General features: G+C 25.0%; 1 protein-coding gene across 2 annotated transcripts; it reads right to left on the bottom strand.

Moving 5' to 3' along the window:
• Positions 1-2598: 2598 nt before the first annotated feature.
• On the bottom strand, positions 2599-21127 carry LOC145830048 (uncharacterized). Of its 2 annotated transcripts, none has more exons than XM_082937948.1 (16): positions 20989-21127; positions 20496-20666; positions 20141-20356; positions 18133-18227; positions 17946-17995; positions 16743-16862; positions 16490-16572; positions 15680-15889; positions 13492-13598; positions 13171-13326; positions 10142-10232; positions 9760-9863; positions 9497-9618; positions 7748-9438; positions 4622-4697; positions 2599-2989 (listed from the first exon to the last, which is right to left on the bottom strand). In XM_082937948.1, the coding sequence occupies exons 1-16, from the start codon at positions 21046-21048 to the stop codon at positions 2961-2963; spliced, it is 3381 nt and encodes a 1126-aa protein (XP_082794074.1). In that variant the 5' UTR covers positions 21049-21127; the 3' UTR covers positions 2599-2960. The 2 variants fall into 2 exon arrangements, with proteins under 2 accessions (XP_082794074.1, XP_082794071.1); XM_082937945.1 differs by having other exon boundaries at positions 17940-17995.
• Between the last annotated feature and the right edge of the window lie 1405 nt (positions 21128-22532).

The following is a 22532-nucleotide window of genomic DNA, read 5'->3' on the forward strand; positions in this document are numbered from 1 at the left end:
TGATGACAAAAAAATCTTATTTATATGATAGATTTTTTGTGTCAAATTGAAATTTTACTACTGAAGTTGTTAAAGTTATGAAAAATTCCAGGATTTTTGATCAAAATTCCAGGTTATTTTCAAAATTTCTCAAATTCCAGGTTATTTTTGCCTAAATTGTCCAGTTCCAGATTTCCAGGTAAAGTGGCAACCCTGTAAAATAGATGTGAGCTTGCTTTTTTTATCAATTAGATTTTTTTTCAAAGAACTATTTAGATTGATATTAATAACATAAACCATAATAAAAGCTCGTGTTTTGTGGTTCTGCGTATCAAATTCGTGAAACTCACAGCAAAACTTATTGCTCAATATTTATTAAAATTTCTTAACAGATGTGCAGTATTAAGTGTGACCTAAGTCTTAAGTGAGACTTAACCCTATTTTATCTCCTATTACTTATTTGTGTGCGAAAGCTTATACGTTTTTATGGCATAAGCTAGTATTTAGGAAAAAATGTACAACTGAATTAGATTGTTGATGGGTTGAATTGGGCTTGTGAGAAAATAATCTACTACTTTAAAATATAAAATGCATAATAAAAAAGGCTTAATGTTAAAACTACTCAAAAAAAAAAGAGTTAATCCACCGTGATCAATAGTTTTATCTCTGAACGTGTTATTTTAGCTATAAATATTGGAATACTTCAGGGTTCTACTTTTGGCCCGTTGTTGTTACTTGTGTATTTTAATGACATACTTTTGCTACAGATGCTAAATGAGACAATTTGCTGATGTTGCCAGCTTAAATTTCAAACATAGTGACCCCTAGAAATGTGAACAGTGTTATTGTTAAGAACTTGATAAATGATTGAGTGATAAAAGGCTTTTTATAGATTATAAAAAGTTTATGATAAATGTCAAAAAAGTGTGGTTTTAGTAAAATAGTTTTCTATTGAACAAAGTTAAAGTATTTAGGTATTGTTTTAGATGAAAAGCTAAGGTCACATTTAAGATCCCTAAAATCAAAGCTTTCTCCGAGTGTTTTGTCAAAATTGAGATACTTTTAAGATAAGCGTGCTTCTATAGTGGATTGTTTTAAACCTACACTCAGTGTTGTTTATTCGATTGGAGTGGTGCTACTGATTTTGAAATTGTCTTCAAGCAATAAAAAACTTAAATGTTTTTCGTATGCACACGCTAACCTCGAAAATACCTTTGTTTATGAAGACTGGTCTGCTGATATTAAATGAAGTGTTTAATTAATAAGTGTGTAGCCTTATGCAGTCCGGAATTTATATCGATAACAGAAAATTTAACATTGTTTGTTCTACTAAATATATTCATAAAAAAACCTTTTGACCCAAAGATCCTGTTACAAAATCTAAAACTTTTAAGTGTTTGTGTACCAGATTTTGGTGTAGTGCTCCAGAAAAATTTGAAAAAAAAAGACAAAAACATATACATGTTATGATACTTTTTTTAAACATCATGGTGTTTAAGTTCTTCTGATCGTATATAATTTTAATGCTTTGATTTTATTGCCTGTTGTATTGATTATATTGTTATGGGTTCATTATTTTATTTATAAAATGAGTTTATATTGTACAGACATTAAATATTCGACTGTGTAAATACTTCATACTAGTTTTTTGCAGTTAACTTTTTTTTTCTTCGAATAAACTTTCATTTAAACTAACAAAAAGTTATTGCAATGTTTTCAAATGATAGTCCGTTTTCCAAAAAGAAAAAAATAGCAATTTATTATTTAAATGTAATTTGCAACAGCTGATTGTGAGTTCACTTTGTTGGTAGTGGATCACTCAGTTGGATTGTTTGTAGTTTGTATTTAGTTGCAGCGGTTGTAAACACTTGCTTCGGGAATGGAGTTTCAGGTTTTTCCCATAGTTAGTGGTTTCAGCTCTTGAGATTTAACCTTGCGAGTGTTTGCTGAATATTCAGCCACTAAAGATCTTTTTCATTCAGATTTAGTCATTTTTAATTTATTTTTGGACAATTAGGTGTTAATCATAAAAGGGGCAGGTGAAAACACAAATGATGAAACTTGCTTGCTTGAATTTTGCATAACGTTTATCTTTGAAGTGGGGAAAATAAGTATTAATGGTTTTTATAAAAACCCTTATTAATTTTGCTCTATTCACAGCAAAAACACTTTGTTTGTTAATAATATTCTTTTTTGTTGTAACAATCGGACTCTGATAACATGAATAAAATTGATTAAAGTAATGAAATGCATAGACTTAACTTAATTTTGTCTAGTTGAAAAATTGAAACATTCAGTGACAGAAACATTCAGTGACCTAATATTTTGAAAAGGTAGTGTCAGTTTTTGAAATTAAAATATTAGTTTAAAATATTACAAACGATGGAGTCATATTAACTCTAATTATATTCTTAACTTAGACATCAATGTTTATTTACGTTAAAACACAAATTTTGTGAGATAATAAAGTCTTATATTTTTTTAATTTTAAATCTAATGATTTAAAAATAAACTACTGTTTTACTGTTTAACATTAAGTAGCAAATTTTGTAAACACATTACTTAGAAACTATAAAAAATACTAACATGGTTTAAAACACACTTATTAAACTTGCAGCTAGAAAGGTTTATAACTAAATAGAAATTTTATTTTACTATCTAGAACTACTTACAAACTTAGTATTTATTTAAAAGTAATTAACAAAAATAGTAAAAAATAAAATGAGGAACTAATATTTTTAGTTTAGTACAAAAATTATTCTATAAACTAAGATAACCCAAACAAACAATAAGTTAAAATTAACTGACGAACTTGTATAACATTAAGACATCAACTAAACCACATATGAATTAGAGAACTAACTTATATAAAAATAAATTGAAATCACAATATTTTCTCGTAGAATAACTCTTAAAAAGTAGATTTACAATTTATGACCAACGCTATTAATTCTTTAAAAAGCTTTCTTGTCTGCGGAGGTTCATTTTCTACAACCATTAGTCGAATTACCTGAAATACAATTAGCTTGTTAAAGTGTTGCTAAATGTATGCATTTATAAAAAACAAATTATAATAAATATACTATCGTTCAAGATACTAGTAATAGGGTTACTACTTTTTGAGGCAGAATAAAATAAGCATAAATGACATAGACACTGAACTGAGATGATTATAAGTATAAAAAAACAGTTTGACCTCTAAAACAATTGCAGGGTTGCCACAGATCGAGCTGAAAAAAATTTCCTGATTTTTCTTATTAAATTCTTTACTAAAACTGATTCAAAACTACATAATCAAATACTTGAAATTATGTAAAGTTTTTAAATTCATACTTGTATAATAAACTTACTTAAGTGTCGAAAAGAAAAACAATAATGGTTAGTCTGAGTTAGAAAACCCTATACATAAGGTATTAGTTTTATGTACCAGTAATTCTAATTAAACACCTTAAAACTAAAAATAAAACTGACTTTTTACCACGTAGTAAACACACACGTGAGATAATAAGAAATTTTAATTTATTTTAAAAATTTAATTAGACTATGAAAAAAGATGAATTGCTAAATCAAAATTTTTAAGAAAATACATTAGCAAAATCCAGTTTTTAGTGATGATAAACTTTCTTATCAAGAGCATTTTAATATCAAATTTTGGACTTTTTTTTTCAAAAACTCATTATTTTTTCCTGACTTTGTGGCAACCCTGCAACTTACTTTTATCTTGGTCTTCATTTACGTATACATTATGTAAAAACTAATTAAAGTATGACTGTAAGGAAATACGAGCCTTTAAGTTCTATGTTTCCAAAACGCTTTAACCGAAACCTTAAAAATCTAAAACATTAAAGAACTAATTTTTTAAATGTGCAGAATTGGGACTAAGCATGTTAGTTTTTTATTATAACACAATCTAAAACAATTAAAGAACAATATATTGAAACAAAGCATAGTTGAAACTTATCTTGTAATCGATATTAACATAACAAAACTACCAAAAACTAAATGACACAGGCTTGCTGTTTCTTGAATCAAAAAGCCAGTCTAAGTGACCAAAACTAGCCTGATTTATGAGAAAATTTAGTTGAAACTAATTAAAAAAAATTCAGCCAGTGTTTTTCAAAATAACTAAAAAAAATTCAAATGAGCCGGAGTTGGCCTGAGTTTTTTTTTCAAACTTTAACTAGCCAGAGTATGTGGTAACTCTGTAACAAGTATGATTTGAAATTTAAGCTACTACAGATTAGCAAAATATTATTAGTGCAAAAATAGCATTAATTAAAGTAGTTTAGCCAAAGTAAATTTAAAAAATGTTAGCTAAACTACTTTCATTAGCTTTTTTAATACTCATAACATAGAATTTAAAAATTGACTCAAAATCGTCAAAAAAATTAGTCTGAGATTTACATGGATAGACTATAAAAAGTTCTTGACTATCTTGAGCTGGAATTAGTATTTTTTCTAAATTTAAAAATAAACTGAGTGATAGGCAATACTGTTACAAGAAAAATTAATGTTAAAGTTGTATTTACATATAAAACACCTGTAGCTAGAACATATTACTATAAATATTTTGTTTTTAATTAAAACTAGTATCTATTAGTTAAATAAGTACTATGTTAATACATAAAGAAATTATTTATACCATTTGACGTTGAGCTGTTGTGCAACATCTGGTGTAACTGTTGTACACTTTGAAAGTCGTAGTGAGTTTTTTCAAGCTGTAAAAAGAATTCAAGTATAGTTACTAAAAATTACTTAGACAATTACAACTTTGTGAAAAGTTAAAAGACGTTTTTTTAAGTATAAATAATAATAAAAATATATAAAAAGTTTTAGAGTCTAAAAATGTAATAATAAAAACTTAAAAAAAAGTTCAAGAAATTTAAAAAAACTCGAACTAAGTTTTAAGTGTATCCTTTACTTTATTTTATCTTTCTCTTATATTTAAAAAAACTTTTTTATATTCGAAATTGTAAATTACAAGGTATTATTATATATAGATTCTAAGTAAACTATCGGATTTAAATTTAATTAAACAACATTTAACTTTTTAAGAACAATACTGAATAGAAACAATACTTAATAAAGTTAATAATTCAAGTATATTTAAACTTATTTACAAGTATAGTTAACATTATTATACCAAAACTATAACTACATAACAAAAAAAAAAGGCATTTAATTTTCTAGTCGTAAAAAGCTTAACAGCGATTAAGGTAACATAGCTAGACTTATGTTAGAACTATATTAAAGTATTTAGTAAAAAAAGCAAAAACACTTTATAATAATTAGATCAATATTAATCAAAGAAACAAAGATTTAATTCTAACAATCATGACTTTCCTCTTATACCTTAGTATAAAAAATATGCTGAGCTATTGTAAAAAAAAAATAAAAAAGTTAGTGGTTAAGGGCATAGGGGAGTAAAACACTTTTTTCACAAACACTTTTTTTCACAATTTGATCTTATTTCTTATAGTTTTTACTAACCTACAAGATAATTTTTAAAATTCAAAATAACTTTTGAGATATAGCCGGTCAAAGTTGGAGGTAACAATAGGTTCCTTATGGGAGGCGCAAACTAAACCGGTAAAAACAGACTATTTCACTAAAAGTCTATCTTCTCCTACGTCTTTTGAGATAACTACCTCAAACTTTTAAGAAGTGTTACTTGATATATTTAGAAAATTCTATCTGGTAGTTTAGAAAAATAATTTATATAAAAAAAAACTAAAATTTTATATAAAAAATAAATAAAAAAACAGTTTTTTTGTTATATATCTTTAGTTTTTAATTTTTTTAAATGTAGTTCTGACAGAATTATATAAATATCGCAAGGAACATTTCCTGAAAATTTGAGGTAGTTATCTCAAAAAACGGAAGAGAAAATATATTTTGGTGATTTCTAGTTATTCGCCGTTTTAGTTTGCGCCTCCCATGAGGATCCTATTGTTGCCTCCAACTTTGACCGGCTATATCTCAAAAGTTATTTTGAAATTTAAAAATCATCTTGTAGGTTAGTAAAAACTATATAAAATAAGATCTAATTGTGAAAGTGTTTACCCTCCTATGCCTATAAACATTCAACTAACTTATTTTAGATACTTGTGGCTTGATTTACGCTACTACATTTTGTTTTAAGAACTTCAATAAGCTGTTTACTTATAGGAATTATTTGAAAAATTACTAAATAAAGAATAAACTTATAGTTAAGAATCTTACCAGTATAAAATTTAGAGCATTTGGCAAATACAGCTAGCTACGAAAAACAACAAATATCAAACCTTATGATTTAAAACAACTATTTACTTCTTAAAAAATTACACGTATTAAGTTCAAATAGAAGTAAAAAAATTCTTAAGTGAATATACTTTTTATAACTTTTTAGACGTAAAATACTTTTATATTTTAGCGTTTAAACGCCAAAGTTTGCAATTTAGACTGACATTTTCCCTAACTTTTATCAGTCGAAGCCCAGTAAAGCTTATAACCAGACGAAATAATTTAGTCTATTGATTGAGTTATGAAAGCATAGTTTGTTAAAGACGTTTGTGGTACAATTTTTTTTTAAATTAAAAATAAAAAAGATTAAAATAAAATTAAAACTTAATGATAATTAGACTGTATCATACGAATTTTAGTTGTATAAACTTAAAATGTCATGTGTAGCTAGTACAGACATATTTAGAATTTAACTTTTAGAGTGTGAGATCAATCAATCTCAAATTGATAAGATAACTTTAACTACATCAACACTGATACAATCACTTTATTACACTCCTCTCTTTGCAAATAAACCTTAAATGCGTCAACTGGATAGTCTTAAAGTGACAAATCTCTACTTTTTGCTTGCAAAAACCAAATGTTTATTTAAAAAGAAGTTCAAAACTTAATAACCAACTCAAAAAGATGATTTTATAATTTCTTAAATTTTTTTTTTTTAAATATTTGCACTGAAAAATTCTTAATTTTAGCCTTAATTTTAGTAAATTTAAGGGTACATAAACAAAAAACTTATCTAGAAAGAAACTCAAAATCTAATGACCTACTTGAAAAACTTATTCTCAAACATGTTTTTAGAAATTCAAAAAATCTAAAATTGAAAAAGACTGACATATCAACAATATTTAAAAAAAAGAAAAAAAGATTTAGCCTGACGAGTATAAACCCTGACTTAATTTTTTCTTTCAGTAAAACTTTAAAATCATTATTTTCTCTTATCAAAAAAAATTGCTATCATGCAAATTAAGTACTGTCAAATTTTTATGGTTAAAAAAACTTCAAAGCTTTAATTATCACATAGCATTAAACTAGAGTAAAATTAATATATAATATATGCAACTAAGTCCAGCAAAAAATCGTTTTTGATCATTTAAGTAACTACCAGTTAGATTTAGCAAATGTTTAACCTTATCTTAATACACAATTATTATGTAAAAATAAACTACAAAACAGGTTTGTTATCAGTACTGTTTTAGATTAACTATTCATAAGTTTAGCTAATCAAATTTCTATAATAAAAATGTCAGTAAATTGGCACAAAAGTTACTTGTTATTATTTTGTTAATTAATTCGTTATTAAATTAATTGAGATTTGTATATAAAAATTTAAATATCAAAAGAAGGCAAAAACTAAATGCACCATCAATTATAAACTAAACTTTTTCATTATTTTCTATTGCATGTTTTATAAATTATTGTTGAATTAGTTTCAAAAAAGTATTTATAAATATCAGTTTGAAATTTAAAAGAAATTATAACTACTTACTGAATTTGGATAGTTGATGTTGTGTAAAGAGTTTACAATGGACGAGTCAATTTGATTTGGGTTAATAAGAGAAGCGTTCTGAAGAGAAAAAGGTGAAGAAGAAATATTTCCAGCAGATGATACTTCTTCAGGTCGTTTTTGTTGCCAAGAGTTATTATGTAAACTCGAGCCAATAGCTTTTGCCTGATTAGAAGGTGACATGATATAATTTACAGGTTGTTGTTGAAATTGTAAGGCAGAAATCTGCTGCCCTTGAAATCTCTTGTCTGGAAATAATTCATTGTTTAACAAGTTGTTTTCAAGCTTTTGTTTCTGTTGAGTCAATTTTTCATGCAGCTGTGGTTTTTTCTGTGCTTTTTTTATTGGCTGAGATTTCACTTTTTGCTGATTTTGACGTTGTTGTGCTAAATTATGACTTAGCTTTTTTGTCGGCTCACTATTGACTCTAGGATAACTTTGGAGTGGTGAGTTCATTTGAAATTCTGACTTATTTTCAAGTTTTAAGGGAGAAGAGCTACTACTAGTGCATTGTTTTAATATTTTTTTTGAGGAAGTATTAATTTTAGACTTCGTCGTTATTATTTTATTACGGTGAGCTTCACTTATATTGGTATTTGGTTGAGATTGAACTTTTCCTTTTTTAATCATGTTGTGATGCAAATTGTTTGGTATTTGAGGAACAGAAAAATTTGCCAACGCATTAGGAGAATAGTTAAGTATTTGAGCTAAATGATACTCGTCTAATGGGTTAAAGTTTTGCTGACTTATTAGTCCTGGATTTATAAAACTTCCTGTTGTTATCTGTTTTTGTTCATAATTTTGTTGACATTTTTTATTTATCTTTGTAGCTTTTTTACTATTGTATGTCACTGGGTTCGCCAAATTTGAAGAAGAAACATTTTTGACCGTCTTTATAATATTGTTGTTTTTTACTTGTTTCGAAGTCAAAGATTGTGAATTGTTGACAATGTTTTTTTCATTAAAAGCATTAGACGAAACGTTTAACTTTAAATCTGTATTCTGGTTTGTATCATCAATGATGTGTTTAACGTGATATTGTTGATTATTAACCATTGAATTAGCTGTAACATTACCTGAATGCTGAGGATTGTTTAGTGAAACTTTGTGAACTTTATTTTGTACTTTGCTGTTCACACTTTTAGCTGAATTCAATGTTTTATTAAGTCTCGCTTTCTCAATGGGTAAAGGTTGTGAGTGTAACACAGCACGATTTTTTACTCCTTTTTTAGCTATTAAACCGTTTACATCTTTATGTTTTGTGTTTGATCTTATTGTAACAGAGTTATTTGCATTTTTTGATGAACTTGAACTAAAAGACGCGTCTAGCATGTTAGGTAAGTTTAACGATGGGTTTGTTATGTGTAGCTGTGGGTTGTTACTTAACAGAAGCTGCTGTTGTTGCAATAAATTCAATTGGCTTTCAGCATTAGAGGCCAGCATTACATCCCTAAGAAAATTTTCATTAATTTGATTATTGTGAAGTACTGCTTGCGAGTTTTGTGCTAAACTAATCCCAGACTTGTTGTCATTTACATTTGGGTAAATCATTGAATTATTATTAAATAATGAACAGAAAGGTGCCTGCGCTTGGTTTGATGAAATAATATCTTTTTCGGGTGGTAAAAAGTTCAGCAAGGTTTGTATATCACTGTTAATCGGTTGCCGAATTTCTGAAAAAATAATAAGTGAAAAATAAAATTTTAAGAAGATAAAAACTAAAATAAGTACCATGCTGATTGCTACTTGATTTGGAAGCAAGAGGCTTTGTATTTGTACCATTTTGTTCACCAACTTTCTGCAAAACATTGGAGTTTTGGACTAATGGCTTGTCACTCTTTGATTTGACCTTTCTGCAAATTAACAATATTATATAGTTTAAAGCATATTTTAGCAGCTTATGCACAATATAAGTCAGTTTAGACAAAAGTATTAAAAAATTGCCGAATAATACTTTAAACATTTTAGTGTAGTTTGTTATTAAAACTACTAACTCTGCAGTCAGATGCTGATGCGCGTTTTTGCTCTCCTTCATTAATTGCCTGCTTTGCATCCACCCTTTTGGCCATAAATCTTTCAATTTATTTTCGAAAAAATCCTGGTATTTAAAGAAATATTTTTTTTCATAATTTTAACTTTTATACGGTTTAATTCATAAAAACATAGTTTCTAAGAAAACTATTTGACTAATTAAAAAAACTTTCAACAAATCAAAACAGTTAGTTTATTTGAAATTAAAGCTACTAAAATTTTCTTAACTTAAGTTAGCTGACTTTTTCAAACAGTTTTAACCATTACAAGTAGTTTAAAATGAAAATGAAAGTTTAAATAAGAAATTAAAACTAAAATTACAAAATTATAAAAGCGTTAACGTACTTTCAAATATTCCGCTACTTTTACCGTGGATCTGCCTCTATTTTGTTCAACCAACTTTATTTTCATAATTACCACTTCACACAGAGCAGCTCTGAAAAATTTAGTTAATGATGACTCAAGTTTTCAGAAAAATATTTATTATTATTTACAAAATAAAAAACATAGTATTTTTTGGATTTTATTAAAAAAACTGTTAAGCAAAATACAAGTTAAAAAAGGAATATATAAATAAAAAGTTCTAAAACAATCATAGAGATAATTATTTTTATTGTGATAAGTAGGAGCTACTATGACTTTTTCATTTTAGAGATTTATATTTCAGATTTATCCATATGGTCATTTAAATAAAACAAAGACTATTATTATTTCTTGAACATAAGCTTTAAATAGTTGTAATATTAATGAGGGATTTGTTTGAAAAATAAAAGTAATCGTAGCTAGTTATTAAAAAGCTTACAATAAAGTCTGGAAGTAAAACAATTAAAGTTTGTTTTATTTCGGAAAGTTAAGGCTATAGGGGTGTCCAACCCTTTTTAAAATCAACATTGGCTCTTTTATTAAAGCTATAAGTATAAAGAACAGATGCCCGACTATTTAAACTAGGAGAACTCAAACTATTTTCTTAAGGGCGACAACTCAAAAATTAACGTATATTTATCAAAATAAAAAATGTGTATGCAGCACAGTGGGCTTGCAATTGACCATCGACAATTTTGTGACTTAAAAATTAAACCAAGAGATTTATTTAGTTGTTTAGATCTGGGCTTCCTTTTAAAAAACTAGGTTTAGTTCTATTCTGCTTTAAGTATTTTAAAAGTTGTGTAAGCTTAAAAGTAGCAAATTTTTGCTGTTTTGAAGTAAAAATATAAGTTGAAAAAACCTCAAGTTTAAGTCGAAATTAAGGCTCACAGCAACTGCTAAAAATACCTTAAAAGATTTTATACAATTATTTTTTTAATTTTTATCTTATCTTTGGTTTGGTTATAATTAAAAAAGTATGAATTCTTTGAAAATTAAAAAAAGGTGTATTAATTCTCATTAAAAAAAAAACTGCTATTCTTTTCGGAAATTTTATTGGTGTATTTAGCGCAAAATAGCGTATTTTTAAGAGAGAATATCTTAATTGCCTAGTGCTGAAATACTTTTTTTATGTTTTAGCAAAAATGTTAAGGATTCTAATTAAAAATCACAGAAAAGTATATCATTAGGCATATAACTGTTTTATTAGGTTTATACAAGCAATATTTTGATGCATATTAGTTTTTTTTTTTTTTTAATATATCAATTATAAAATAAGAATTTCTTTTTTTCCAACCAACTTATTGTATTTTCCGATACAAATTAAACCAAATTGAAGAAAAATTATAAAAATTTTTCTAAATAAGTCTTACAGGTATTTTTCTTTAACTTTCTGCAAGCAATTTTGACAAAAAGTATGAAGAGTTCGGAGTAGTTTTCAAATTGTAAAATGCAAAAACTGGTTGGATTTCAACTTACTTAACTTCTTAAATACTTGAAGCAGAAAAATAACAAAATAAATTTTGAAAAAAAAAAACAATTTCTGTCTAAGTATGTTTAACACTTAGTATAATTATCATTTTAGCAAAATTATTTTATCAAAATTAATGACCGCTTGAACCCCGTTTTTAGCCCACTGTGTCTTAGTCTAATTAACACCTACAAACTTTTTTTTTAGAATTTTTTTTACTACTTCCGGATATATTGGTAAAATATATTTTGATGTATAGTTATTTTATTAATAGTTTATTTTTAAGAAACATTTTTTTCTTATAACAAAAAATTGTTTGTAGCTTAGTTAGACCTACACATGCATTTTTTATTTTTTTCAAATGTACATTATTTTTTGAGATAACCTCTTAAACACTTTTTAAATAATTTATATTGTCATGTAACCCTAAACTACAAGCAAGTTTTTATTGAATTTAAAAAATTTAACTTTTGAGATACCTTTATTTTTGTACAACGTTTTCTATACAAACGTATGAAATGCAAGTTTTTCAGGGTCATTTTTTTCGTAAAATAAAAAAAAAATCATTAAAAACCTTTAATCTTCTACTATTTATTAAGCTAGAGATCTCAATTTTTTTTTTCAAAACATTTAAAAGTTAAAATTTTAGATGTAAAAAATAAAAAATAATAAAAAAGGTGATTTTTAAATAAACTTTTATTTTCAAAAATAATAAAGATCATGCATTGAAAAAATTAAAATGTTAATAAGAACTTACTGTAAAATTTTTAAGAATATTGGTTAAAAAATAAGATGATATATTTTAACAGAAATAGTCTTTTTCAGCGTTTTTAGCTTGCGCCTTCTTAAAAGAAATATAAAGTAAACCAACTTTTATCACTTAAATTTCAAAAGTTACTTTGAATTATGTGTTCGTTAAAAATTTCTGATGGCTAAGATAAAACTCTACAAAATAAAGTCAATTAAAAAAAAAACAAAGTGGACCCCTTATGGCCTTAAATTCATAAAGAGTATATAATCACTTTGACTTAATATTACAATTTTACAGTATATTTTATAAATAAATACGAATTGATATAATTTTAGGGATTACAATTTCAAACCTGTTTACCAACAAACAATATTGTTCAAGTTTATACTTTGTTTTTAAGTACTTCATAAGAAAGTTTTGTTAACACTGAGTGCATTTATTAAAACGAAAGACTATTCATTAATAAAAAACAAATAATATACTGTTAAAACACGCTGTAAATGATTACCATGCTTTCAGTACATTCAAAAATGACACTTTTTCTTTAACAGCTTAAACAAATATATAAATTTGTGCTAACTTAAAAGGAACTTTTGCGTATTATGAAAATTATCACAACTTATATTCAATCCAAAATTTTGTGAAGGAGGACAAACTCGTAAGCTTAGGATTTAACAACTTTAATAAAATATTTAAAGTCTTACAAGATTACAATTAAATAAATCTTATATTTAAGGTTGAAGATGTCTAACTTAGGAATCATAATACTTTTAAACTTAGTTAACAAACCTTGTTGATTTTGACCAAGTAAACTTTCTCCTTGGAGCATAAGGTTTTCTTTTAGACTTTTCTTCGTTCAAACTTGTGCTCGAATTAGCTAGATCATTATCATTTTCAGGACTACCAATGGCAAAAGAGGCAGGATGGTTGTGATTAGTACCATTTCTGTCATTTTATCAGTATTTAAATAAACTTTCATAATATAATTATAGCACTTAGTGAATTGCAACAACTAAAAAAGGCACATTCAAAGATTACATTGATACTTTATGCATGCATTACATAAAAAAGTGTTTGAAATCACCACTTAAATAGCAAATATGCGCTAACTTGGCTTGCAGGTTTACACACAGATCTTTGTATTCTTTCTCTTGAACAATCATGTCCTTATCAACAGCTTCTTTCAGTTTGTTAATAAGAGGTACCAGCTGACCCTCCTAAAAATTTTAAGCTATCAAACATTACTATTTTTAAACGCTTTATATCAATAAGAATTTGATTAAGTATATGTTTACATAAAAAAAAAGTCAAATTGATTGCTTACTTGCAGTTATAGTTTTAAAGACTAAAAAACATTTAATGAGTATCTTAATCAATAGATTATGTTTTTATTTAACTTGAAAAATTTTAAAGCATATTTCATTATTATTCAAATCTAGAATAAATTAAATTTATACATATAAACTATATATATTGCTGTACAATTAATAACTTAGCTTCCATCCTACAAACTTGGTATGGTAGGAAAATACTTTTTGATCAATTAACTATTTGAGAAATGGAGAAAATTGTTGTTTTTAAATGCTAAATAAGTCATTTAAATTTTTTTAATATATTTTTTTAAGAAAGAAATTTTCAAGGTTCCATAACTCTGCTCCATAAAAAATACAATGATAACACAACATTGCATTGATTTTTTTTGAAGTAACTTTTTTTTTGATATTTAAACATTTTTTTTAGTAATAAACAATAAATAAATAGTATCAAAAACTGTGAAGCAGAAGGCATACATACAGGGTTGCCACTCGTTTTTTCAAACTTTTTTCAAGGTTTTCCAAATTTTTTCCAGGTTTTTAAAAGTACACATTTTTTGGCCTATTTTTAGTTTTAAGTTAATTTCTATTTAAGAAACTGTGTTAAATAGCATAAAAATATTGAAAAGATACTATAAAGTTACTTTAAATGTGTTTTTAAATAAAAAAAATGTTTGAATATGACAAAAACTTTTAATTAAATGATAGATTTTTTGTGTCAAATCAAAATTTTACAACTGAAAATTATTAAAATTTCCAGGTATTTCCAGGTTTTTTTCAAAATTTCTCAAATTCCAGGTTTTTCCAGGTTATTTTAGCCTAAATTGTCAAATTCCAGGTTTCCAGTTAAATTGGCAACCCTGTACATAGTTTTTGAAAAAATACCTCCATTATAAAATATCTAGCTTCTAAATCAAATGGATTAGAATAGGGCTCAACATCATCAACGTCTAAGAAAAAATTGTTCGGATCTGACTTGACACTTTTGTCTTCGCTGGCTGTTGCATCACACTTCCCAGACTAAATCAGAGGGATGTACAAATTTGTTTATGAGAATTCGTTTTAGCATAAGGGAAAATAAGTAAGAGCTTAGATTCTTGAAACAAATAAAAATGTACTTAAAGCTAGCTGAGAGCTGATGAATAAAAAAACTTTTTAGTAAGCTGTCTTGTTCTGAAAAACAAAAAAATTTAAATAAGAAAATAACTAAAAAAACTCTACCTCCTAACAAGTTAAGTGCATTAATAATAGTAAACAAAATTTTATCTTTACGTAATTTAAAAGTTTAAAACATATTAATTGATATAAAGTTTTCTAATTCAAAAAAATTGTAATCAAAAACAGGCTTATATACAGCTATTTTTTGTTATTAACAACTATTTGCAGACTCTTTTGAAACTAAAAAAAAAACATTACAAAAATGGACGAAAATTGTTGCATAAACTCACAAAATTTAATAAACTTTTAGCAGCCAAATTTTTTAATAAAAGATAAATAACTTATTCTAAAACTTTACTTTATAAGATATAAATAAAAGTTAAACTGCACCGTAACAAAATAAACAACATTTAATTCTTTTTTAAATTCATGTATATATAAAAGTATCTGGATACAATTAGCTACATGTACAAGTAATTACTAGAAAAAAAATTATTTATTTAATCTCAACCTAAAGTACAATCTTTCTACTTATTAAAAACAGCCAATTAAGTAGATAACAAACTAAACAGTAATGTTAAAACAAAACTAACAAACACATACGAACTACTTTTTTTGTATTTAAAAACTTTTTAAAATATAATTCAAACATAAATGAAATACTTATCTAAAATTTTTTTTTTCTGATATAGACTTAAATCGTTATACAATTCAGGGATTATGATAAAACATCATTTTTAAGTTGGTATACATAATTATAACATTAGCTAATAAAAATAAAACACAACTTTGTAATAGACAAAATATATTAATCATAAGTTACCAACCTGTTGATCCAATACGAGTTTCTTCATTCTTTTAACAAGAGTTTCCTTTGAACATGGAAAGAAATCAGAAATGTAGTTGTACAGGAAGTTTTTGCTTTTTCCTTTGATCTGTTTGCTTTCAACTAAAAGCTCGGTTTCTAACAGAACATGGTTTATATCAGGAGAAAAAAACTTTTTTTTACCTTCTTTGGGGTCCACTTTAGAACATTTCTGAAATTTTATGTTTACGTCATGAGCTAAACATGCAACTAAAAGGTAAAAGTAATAAGTTATTTATTACTTTATCAAGAAAAACAGATGACTAATAGACATTTTGTTATAAAAACTGCAAGGACATTATAAGAGAAATTTGGTATCAAGAATATTATTGTAACTAAATAATTCATTTTAACAAAAGCGAAACACTAATGATAGATGTTTTCTATTTTTTTAGTTATTCTAATAATTAAGTTACCAGGACTTTAAATAACGCTTCGTCAAAACAAAAATATAAGTTTAAATTTAAGACTTGAGTACTTTATATTTGCGAAAAAAAATAAGTGACTAAGCTATCGTTTCTTTTTAAATTGGATATTTATAATCATATAATTATTTTGTAGAAAAAAAGTTTTGTTCTAAGTTAGGAGTTGAAATTCTTTCAGTTTTATCTTAATAGATCTGATGTCTTATTTAAGTATGTTATGACTTTAAGGCTTTTTTCTGCTGACAACCAACAAATTAAACCACCTATTTCATTACTAGATAAATTAACATAACATATCCTTTTTAAAAACTTTTTCTTTACTATGAAATTTAAAAAATATAACATACTTCTTTTAGGGACAAAACGTTCTGTTGTATAGATGTTGGCAAAATTCCAAGGGTTAGAGAACTTAGCTGTTGTGAACTGAATTCTGTTAATATAAACCAAACTTAATTAAGATCTATAATTTCGCTATTAATATTTCATTGCTATTTGTTTTACTGTAAAACTAGAATAGTTGAACGCACAACTATAAGTATCATCAGTTGATTGTTACATAACTATAAAAAAGAATTAAATTTTATAAAATAATGTAAATACCATTTTGTTGATCACTTTGTACGGATGTTGTGTTGCACTTAGTTGCTTTTTTTAATATATTATTTCTTACTTCAGTATTCGTTATTAACATTTTTTTCTTCGTCTTTTTTGAATCCTTGACTTAAAAATAAAGTGATATTTAAGTTAAAATTTTTGTAAGGTCAAATAAATTTCTAAACATAGTTATTATATATTTTACTAAATATTTTTTACTTTTATAACATTTACTTTGACCAGGGTTGCCACTAGTTTTTGGCAAATTTTCTACAGGATTTCAATTTTTTTTCCAGGTATTTAAAGTACACGTTTTTGAGTCTATTTTTAGTTTACAATTAAGTTTAAGGTAAAAAAACTGTTTTAAATAACAAAAAAAAACACTGAAAAGGTATTGTTAAGCTATTTTAAATGTGTTTTCTAATAATTTTTTTTTTATGATGACAAATAAAATTTTATCTCTATGATAGATTTTTTGTATCAAATCAAAATTTCATTACTTTACATGTAAACATTGTTTACAATTCCAGGTTTTTTTTTTAATTTCTCAAATTCCAGGTTTTGTGGCAACCCTATTCCACTTAAATATTGTAAGACTTATCGAATGCAAAACAATGTAAAATATATTTCATTAAGTTAACTTAGTATAGTTAACAAAAGAATAAAAATACAAGAACCCTATCTAGAAAAACTCAACATTAATCTACTGTAAAACTTTGAGCTTGTTTGTATTTCTATCTAAGCTGAAATGAGTTTGCTTTTTTATAAATAAAATTTAGCACCAATTGCATTCAATATTTAAACGAACTCACATATAAATTGATTTGTAAAGTACTTAACATGTAAATCAAACATTGTTATATTAAGAGATAGATTAAAAAAAAATTATCCTAAAAAGTAGTTGGTTTATTAGTTTAGTCTATGCATAAAAAAAAAGCCTGTAAACGGAAAATTAAATTATCATGTATTTCTAATTTGTTTAAAATTTTAAAGATATATTTTTCTTAAAACTTTAACAGCATAATTTTAACATAAACATAATTATTTAATTCAAATACATGTTTCCATAATTACACTCATTATCCAGTGTTAAATAGCTTTACTTTAACTGCTATTTACAGCTTCAGTCAGCTTAAATAAACTTAAAAATAATTTAAATAGATTTTTAAAATAATATATAAAAAGTATATATAACTAACTAACATTTACCAGTAGAAAGTCTTGCTTTTTCAACTAATAAACGTGCATGCTCTCCTTTTCTGTAATTTATAATAATAGTTGTTAATTTTGTATTTTAATAACAACAAAGAAATAACATATGTTTAACATCAATAGATTATTTTAGATACAAAGTTGATTTTATATAAAGCTTTTATAATAATTTATGGTTTCATACTTTTTTGAAAGTGAAGGTTTTAGTTTAATATTTTTTCTATCCAACTTCATACTTGTTGTCTTTTCATTGGATTCGTCACTTGATATTGAAATAATCTGAAATAGAAGCACTTTTTATTGTAAAATTTTATTTATGTACAGTCACCTCTTGTGAATTTACGCTTGATGTGTCCCACAGCAAAAGTACATAACTAAACAAAAGAACTTAGTTAAACGAGAGGTAATATACCTAATATATATGCCATTTTCTTTTTATTAATTTGATTATATACAGTATGGTGACTTTCAAACTATTTTGTTTACAAAAACAGTTTTCATAAGTTGTACATATATGTGAAAAGCTTTTTATAAAATAAATTGTTTATATCTGTACAAAGTATTTCTTTCTCTACTTTGTTCCTTGCCCATCTAAGATTAAACTTGTGTTGCATGGTATTAGAGAAATATATTTTCTAATATATTGCAAGACAAGATTAATCTTAGGTGGGCAAAGAACAAATAAGCTAAAAATAAAAGAATTATTGAGTTGAAATAAAACTTTATGCCAAAACTATTGTGAGAATTTGAAAATTGTACCTTGTTTGAGTTAAAAGCATAATATAGGGGGGTTTGATACACTAAAATACAAAAAGCAAAGCCACAGAGCTTAATAGGTTTCTTATGGCACAAACTAAAAGTGCAAAAATCTCATTTTTATTAAATATCTATCTTGTTCTATACTTTTAAAACTTAAACAAAAAACAATAAATATATTGTTAATTCGCGCATACTATTTCTAGTATTAGTATTTCTAATTTTTTTTGTAACTTTTGAGAATTCTAAAATGCGTAGTTAAACAAGAGTGTGCAACCAAATGAATGTGTAGATTGGGGAGAGGTGACTGTATGGTAATAAAATATTTTAAAAACTTAATAGTTTTTAAGTATTTTACAATTTACAAATAATTTCATACTTATTAAAGATAACTTTTGTATTCTCTTTATTTCCAACTATATATTTAAGAGAAAAAAGTTATCTACTAAGTATATATCTAAGCATATATACTTTTATTATCTAATTTTATGTTTAGTGCAAAATTTTTAAACTCAGACGGTCATTTTTTACTATATGACTGATTTTACTGTATAAGGTGGCAAAGACATTTTTTAGGAACAGGTCAGATGTATAAAAATGTGCTCAGCAAGCCATAGTTATTTTCAAAATTTATTTTACAAAAAAAACAAAGAAATTAAATAAGTTTAATTTAGGCATAGTGTACTCACAAGGAAAAAAAAGAGGAATTTTTGAAAATTAATATTTAAAAAGTTAAAAACTTCTGCTTCTTCATTATTTTTTTTTTAGCTAAAAGTAGGTTGCAGGCCATGCTTGTTAGACTACATTTTGCCCACAGGATGTAGTTATGGTATAAATTTACTAATGGACATTAAAACCATATTTTCAAAGGACAAGGAAATTATAGTTTTATTTTTGCAGAAAAAATAATTATTCAACTAATCATGAAAAACAATTAAATTAATTAATCAATTTTAATGTTTAATCTATCTGCTATTAGTACGTCAATTATATTATAAGAAAGCTTTTAAACCTTGTCATTATTTTAATACTAGACGTTTAGGAACTTAGAAAACTAATTTCATAGTAAAAGACTTTATTAACATTTCAAATAAAAAAAATGAGAAAAATATAAAAACAATTAATGTTTCTCAACAATTTAACTATCATTCAAAAATTTTTTAAATTCTTTTATTTCAAACCATAGTCTTTTTTATTTTATTTTCAGCATATATACATTTTTAAGTTTTGCACACTGTAAAGTTTAACAAATACACAAAATTTTATTTTCTAAAACTAGCTTCTCTAATTTTAAAAATGTGGAAACAAAAATATTAGTAATTAATTTGAAGAAAATTCCAATAATTTAAATTATTTTTATGCAATTGCTTTCATTAAACATTTTTTATTCTTTGAATAAAATTTACCAGAAGTTGTAAATTTCTACAATAAAGTACCTTTTTTTTATGTTTCTTAACATTATTATCAAATTTATCTTCATCACTATCACTGTCAAGAAGCTTCCGTTTACGCGATTTTTCATTAGAAGGAATTTCAGTAGAATCATCTTCAAAAGTGCTCGCATCGGAAGCTTGTACTAAATCTAATTTACCTCTGTTTATGTAAAACCCACCCCCACTTGGTACCATATTATAGGGAAGTAGTTCATTATACTGTAAAATGTTATAAAGCAAATTACTACTAAACTGTAAAACAAAACAACTCAAAAATTTACATTAACAAAAGTTCATTATTAGATAAAATTATTTTATAAAACTATTTTTTAGAGTTGGTTAAAAAAGAAACACTTACACACTCTGAATCATCTACAAAAGGATCTGTATTATCATAACCATCACCACCATCTATAAAATCTTTGATATGTCTTCGTTTTTTACCAGTAGCATATTTTTGCTCAAAATACTGTGCAATTTTATTAGCTTTATTATTTTCATCTTCTTCATCACTCAACATGTCAAGACTCTGAAAAAAAACATCATGCTTATAGTTTTCCTTAATAAATAAGTTAACTTATAAAATTATTATAATTAATTACAATACTTTTTATTACTTCTTTTTTATACAAAATTTATTTTGTCCATTAGAAAAATATATATTTAAGATGTTTTCACCAGGTTTGTTTTAATGTTTTCACAATTTTCACTAACATATTAACTTTTTCATTGTCAAATATTTTTAAGAGAAATAAAAAAACTTTAAACCAAACTAAATGACTTATATTGAAATAAACAAAATTTGTTAGGTCTAGGTCAACATAAAAACAAATAATCACAAGTAAACAAACTTTTTTCTTTTGTTTTAGTAGTTCAGGATAAGAAATTTCCTGTCCCTCTTTTTCAAACATGTCAATAGGGACATTAAGTCTGATCGAAAGTTGTTTTGAGTTGTTACTTGAATTTTTAACTCCATTTTTTGCTGCATTTATTTTTTTATCAAGTGATTCAGAAACAATCATATCTTTTAGTTAAACTGTTTCAATTGTTTTAGTTATTTTATCTAACTTTTTTGTTTAAGATTTTACTAAAATTTTGTTTATACACAGGGTACATTGTTGTTTTATTATGTTTATTTTTTAACTGATAAAACATTATCCTACTAAAAATATTTTTTCAAAAACTACAGATTTAACATAACTATAAGTAAAGTTTCTGCTTTGTTTATTTAGATACTTAAAATTTAATAGACAAATTTTTAGCTAAATAGGAAAAAGTGATTTTATTTGATTATAACTAAAAAAGAGGTAAAATGACAACTTTAAATAATTATGCTTACTTTCAGTATTATAAAAAATTTAAGAATGAAAAAATTAATATTTTTATGCTACCAATTTAAGCAAGTTTTGATAAAAAAATATCAATTTGACCACTTTTAAATTCTTTTATTCTAAATAAATAAAAAAAAAGTAACATGTGGAACTTTTTTCCATTTAGCATCAAACACCGAGTTAAATATAAATTTCATATCTAGTTAGCTTTTTTTATACACACTTATATAACATATAAGTAGTGGATGCTTTACAAAGTTACTTTTATTAAAGTAAAGCTACTTCAAATGTGTTTTTTAATAAATAAAATTTGATGATGATAACAAATTTTTATTTATATGGTATACTTTTTGTGTCAAATAAAAATTTTTCTACTTAACATATAAAAATTGTTTCAAATTCCGGGTTTTTTAGCCTAAATTGTCAAATTCCAGGTTTATAAGTTTTTTGGCAACCCTGGCTAGATTTGAGGTGAAAAATTTTACCCAAAAATTAAAATTTAACTTATAAATAAATTTACATGAATAAAAAAGAATTAGTAGAATTATAGTTCACAACAAAATATAAATATGTAAAAGCTCTATTTTTAAATTAAAAAAAAAAAACTTTTCTGGAAGTGTTGCTACAAATTTTAAATAACTTGAACAGGTTTTCTGATTTCATTCAAGGTTTTATGAAGTATAATTCTTTTTGTCCTCTTTAGTCGAAACTTAGTTTTAGATAAAATAATGTTTTGATTAGTTTTAATCTAAGAGAAGACAGGGTTCAGGTACTTTAATTAAATTAGCTTTTTATTAGAAAAACTCTCAATAATAAATAAATGTATTAATATATTAGTTAATTAATGTTTTACTGTTTATAATAGTCATTATTAGCTATTATAATTTCATTATTTTACATTTATAATTCTTATAACTCAAGTTATTCATTTCTACATTTTCCTAGAAAAATGACCACTATAAACTGTTTATGTAATTATTATTAAAAAATAAAGAATATGTATAAAATTGACTTTAAACAAAAAAAAATAAAATAGTGATTCATTTTAGGTAAAAACTACTGAA

The sequence above is a fragment of the Thalia democratica genome, chromosome 1, assembly GCF_965202585.1.
Source record: "Thalia democratica chromosome 1, ktThaDemo2.hap1.1, whole genome shotgun sequence".
NCBI lineage: Eukaryota > Metazoa > Chordata > Thaliacea > Salpida > Salpidae > Thalia > Thalia democratica.